The 4,154-nt window shown below is 40.2% G+C and overlaps 1 protein-coding gene across 1 annotated transcript in view; it reads right to left on the reverse strand.

Moving 5' to 3' along the window:
• The window catches only part of LOC104949601 (glutamate receptor 1-like), a gene marked incomplete at its 3' end in the record, with an annotated part of 6,522 nt that extends 3,832 nt beyond the window's left edge, over window positions 1–2,690 (reverse strand). Inside the window, exon 1 of the mRNA XM_010775983.1 lies at window positions 2,439–2,690. Within this exon, the coding sequence (XP_010774285.1) occupies window positions 2,439–2,544 (106 nt within the window). The remainder of the gene's footprint in view (window positions 1–2,438) is intronic.
• Between the last annotated feature and the right edge of the window lie 1,464 nt (window positions 2,691–4,154).

Below are 4,154 nucleotides of genomic sequence, written 5' to 3' on the forward strand. Positions count from 1 at the left end.
GGGGGGGGGGGGGCCTTCTGTCCCGGCAGATGGACCGCTCCCAGCCTTTAAAACGCCTTGAATAAATCATACATCTAATAATATTCCAGTAATGTCCACCGTGTTATAGTGCAAGCAGTTTTTGGAGTGCGTAAAACACATATTACTTGACCTAATCATGTGGCGTGTGTTTTATTCAGGCTTTAATACTCAACAAGCAGAGGTGGACTGGAAGTATATTTAACTTGTAAGTACTTGTAACTGATGACTAAGTATTTAATACTTACTTGACAATGGGAGAATGAATAAAATATGTATTTAAATGCAAAAACTACAAATGTATAAGCATCAACATATACCAAAAGTACCAAAACAATAGTGCTTGCAGGATAATATAATGTATATAAAAAAGTCCAAATACATGTATGTATATTTGATTATTGAATTATGTTGCAGCTGGAGTCATTTCCCCAAGGGGATCAATAACACTTCTCTTACCCTAAAAAAACCCTTATCATTATTTTTTTATTTTGGAGTTACGAAAAAACGTAAGACTTTAAGTTTTGAGGCAAAAACATTTTTTTTAAATAGTATTTTTGCAAAAAAAAATGGTTTTCTTTATTTCATGTTTTCTGTCCGACTGGTGGAAATAAAACACATCGGGAGTTTATCTTACTAACTTTGTCTGTTTGTGTCTCCTACATTCACCAAGCGTTAGCATGACATCATGCATCATTTGCATATTCAAACATAACACGTCAGAACACGTGTAATATAATAAATAATTGTGTTAAATGTCGGTAATGATGTGGGGAAGGCTGTGGCTCAGTGAATAGTGTGCTGGACTTTTAATCAGAGGAGCACAGGTTCAAACCCCACTGCAGTCAGCATGTCGTTGTGTCCCAGAGACACTTCACCCCAAAGTGCTCCTGTGGGGATTGCCCACAGTATTGAGTATGTGAGTCGCTTTGGATAAAAGCGTCTAACAAGTGACATGTCATGTGATGTGATGGGAAGCTTCATGGTGATATCTGTTAGTTACTTGTTTTACCCTATTCACCTGCAAGTAATACGTGCATTTCCTTTGTATTCTAATGTATGTACTTATCATAAAGTTTGTGTATTTTATGTTGAGTGTTATGTTCCCCTGCAGGGACATGCATTGCACATAAGCTCATGCTGTAAATGCATTACAATGGTTTCTGCTTCCCTGTACACCAATACACATTAACGCATAAAGAATGAATGTACACAGTATCACCCCCGATAGTCTGCAAGTCTTACAGAATTATTATAGGAACCTTAAACACAAGATGATTTACAAAGATATGCACTGTTTCTAGATAAGTGGGTTATTAATTTAATATATTGTTATTATTCATATTTTTAATGATTAAATGTACATTTACAAACGTTTATGGCCAAAAAGTTGGTCTGAAGCAAACGTACAAATAAATACGGAGTAATGTTTGTTGATAAGCCCTATCAATTCAATGTATTATCATTACATGTATGTCCTGAACGTTGGCATGACACAGATTTCTTTTTTTTTTAGATGGTCCTAAACTAATGACTACAGCACAGCTGAAACAATTCATTCTAATTACAACAATAAAAGAAATGACTGTGACTCTGCCCATGGGGCTGATACAACCCTTGCGTCACTATAATAATATATTTCATTCACTTCCTGCAGGAATATCAAAGTGCAAGAGACACAAAAAAGAGTACTTTAACTTGTCTCATCATGAATATATGAATACTAACACACTGAGGGGAATCCCAACCGCAGGCAGCAGAGTGAGGAGAGGGGGGGCATGAACACGATTCAGGCAGGAAATAGCATTTTAACAGCATTATAGGCACAGGTGCAGAAAGTCACTAGATGTCTAAAAACATTTGAAGTGCACACTTTTCACAACATTACGGTGAATAATCAATGTGTTTATTGTATATTGCTGTATTTATTTTCCTAACTGCATTTGATTGTATTCCCATAGTCGTGTACAGAATTGTGGTTTCATCTATTCAGTCTCTGGGCAGGCAGCGAACCAGTTGCATGCTTTGTATCATGTTGAAATGCAGTCCCCATCAATAACAATGCATTCAAATTAAATCAAAAACACTACTAGGATATAAAGGAGAGCCTTACAGCCGCTGGTTTGATGTTAAAGTGTATATTTTATCTCATGTAAAAGCTACAAGAGTTGTAAAATAGCAATATCTATATCATCTCTGTGCAGAAAAACAGCTTCATGCTTTGTTTATATGTTTAAATGCAAATACAAATACATTCAAATCAAAATGCATGGGATGTAAAGCTGAGCCTCAGTGCGTCATTATGTGGATGCTCATGACTGATCAGAAATACAGGGAAATGAAAAAGTCGTATATATATATAAGATATTGCAGTATTCCTGCAGGACATGTGCCCCTCCCCTCCCTCACCACTCACTCACCTATGTGGATGTTACTTGGGAAACTTGTGCCGCTGCAGAGCCTCAGCAGCAGTAGCATCAGCACCGGGAGAACCGGGAAAACCGGGAGGACCGGGCAGCTCCGCATGTTTCCTCCAGCAGACGCGGACCGACCGGCGGAGTCCCATTCACCGCGGGGCCGCCTGAGAGTCACCGCAGCCCGGGGAAACTCTCACACATCCACCGGTACTACGCTCTCTCTGCGGAGCTCCGAGAACACATCCATAGACTCTGAGCCTCTGAAATCTCTCTCTCTCTCTCTCTCTCTCTCTCTCTCTCTCTCTCTCTCTCTCTCACACACACACACCTCCAACTCTCTCTCTCTCACACACACACCTCTCTCTCTCTCCACACACACACCTCCCTCTCTCATACCCTTCTTACAATCTCTCTCCTCCTTTTCGTATTTCCCTCCCTCACTGTCTCACGTTCCCCCTCCTCCTACACCCATTCCCTTTCTCTAACACCACACACACACACACACACACACACACACACACACACACACACACACACACACACACACACACACACACACACAACCTTTTACTAAAGGCTCAAGACACTTTTTCCACCATTGAAAATGTCATCAGCCCGAAAAACTGGCAGGATTTTCAGAGAGCTAAAGTTAAATGTTCTCACTTCCCCTTTCTCAATTAATTTAATTAAAATAGACAAGGGGCAAAACTGATGGATAAAGGGATCCGTGAAATGTTAAAGTGTTAAGCGTAACGCCACCTAGCTGCTGTATTTGACTCGAATAAGAATTAGCGCCGACCTCAGCTTACGTTGTCAACAAAATATTAAAACCAAATTCTGAATCACACTGAGACCTTAGTGAAGTATTTATTTGGTCACACGTGTTAGTTATTTACGTTGAGGGTGAATGGTGTGAACCTATTGTTTTGAAGGTAAGAAAATGATTTTTATTTGAATGCCGTTAGTTCTGCTGGTATTTGGTCATGTACAAAAGTCAATATTTAAAAATGTTACCTGATGTTAGAGCCGCATGAAAAAGTCAGAGGATCACCAAAGTTCTCACGAGTTGCCATGAGGGGAATAGGAATGGGTCTACCAAATGTCACGGCAACACAAAGAACAGTTGTCGAGATACGCCAATCTTGGACCAATTGGTGACCAGGAAACGGGTTAAATGCAGCGTCCCGTGTGTTTCTCACATTGTTTAACACACATTGTCGGATGATCGGTCAAACCTTCCGTAAAAACACCAGCATGTCTTCTTTATCAGCGGCAGAACAGCCACATGTTAACCTGTTGGTTTCTAATCAGAGAATGGCCGTCCTCCTCCACAGTTAGCCCACACGAGGAATAATGGGAACGCTGGTAATCCCCCTTTTTATTATTTGTATTCAATTGACTCTTTCATCCACATCTCTGCCTCACGTATGCATCTGCTCTCACAAACAGGCAGCGTAGGAGGCTCCGCTGGAAACTAGTGGTGACACAAGTGGAGAATGAACCGTCTTGTTGATCTGTTTAGGAAGCAGAGCCCTTCTGATGTCTAAATCAAGACATTAGCTTCTACAAAGTAGTTTGATTGAACACGTTGTGGAAAATCTCCCTGAAAAACAGTTAGGACATAAATGATCCGTACTATCCAATCCACATTTATTTATAAAGCACTTTAAACCCTCCGGACCAAAGTGCTGACACATCAAATATCACACAGCTCAGCTC

This window comes from Notothenia coriiceps, unplaced genomic scaffold (assembly GCF_000735185.1).
Source record: "Notothenia coriiceps isolate Sejong01 unplaced genomic scaffold, NC01 NC01_scaffold00016554, whole genome shotgun sequence".
Classification (NCBI taxonomy): domain Eukaryota; kingdom Metazoa; phylum Chordata; class Actinopteri; order Perciformes; family Nototheniidae; genus Notothenia; species Notothenia coriiceps.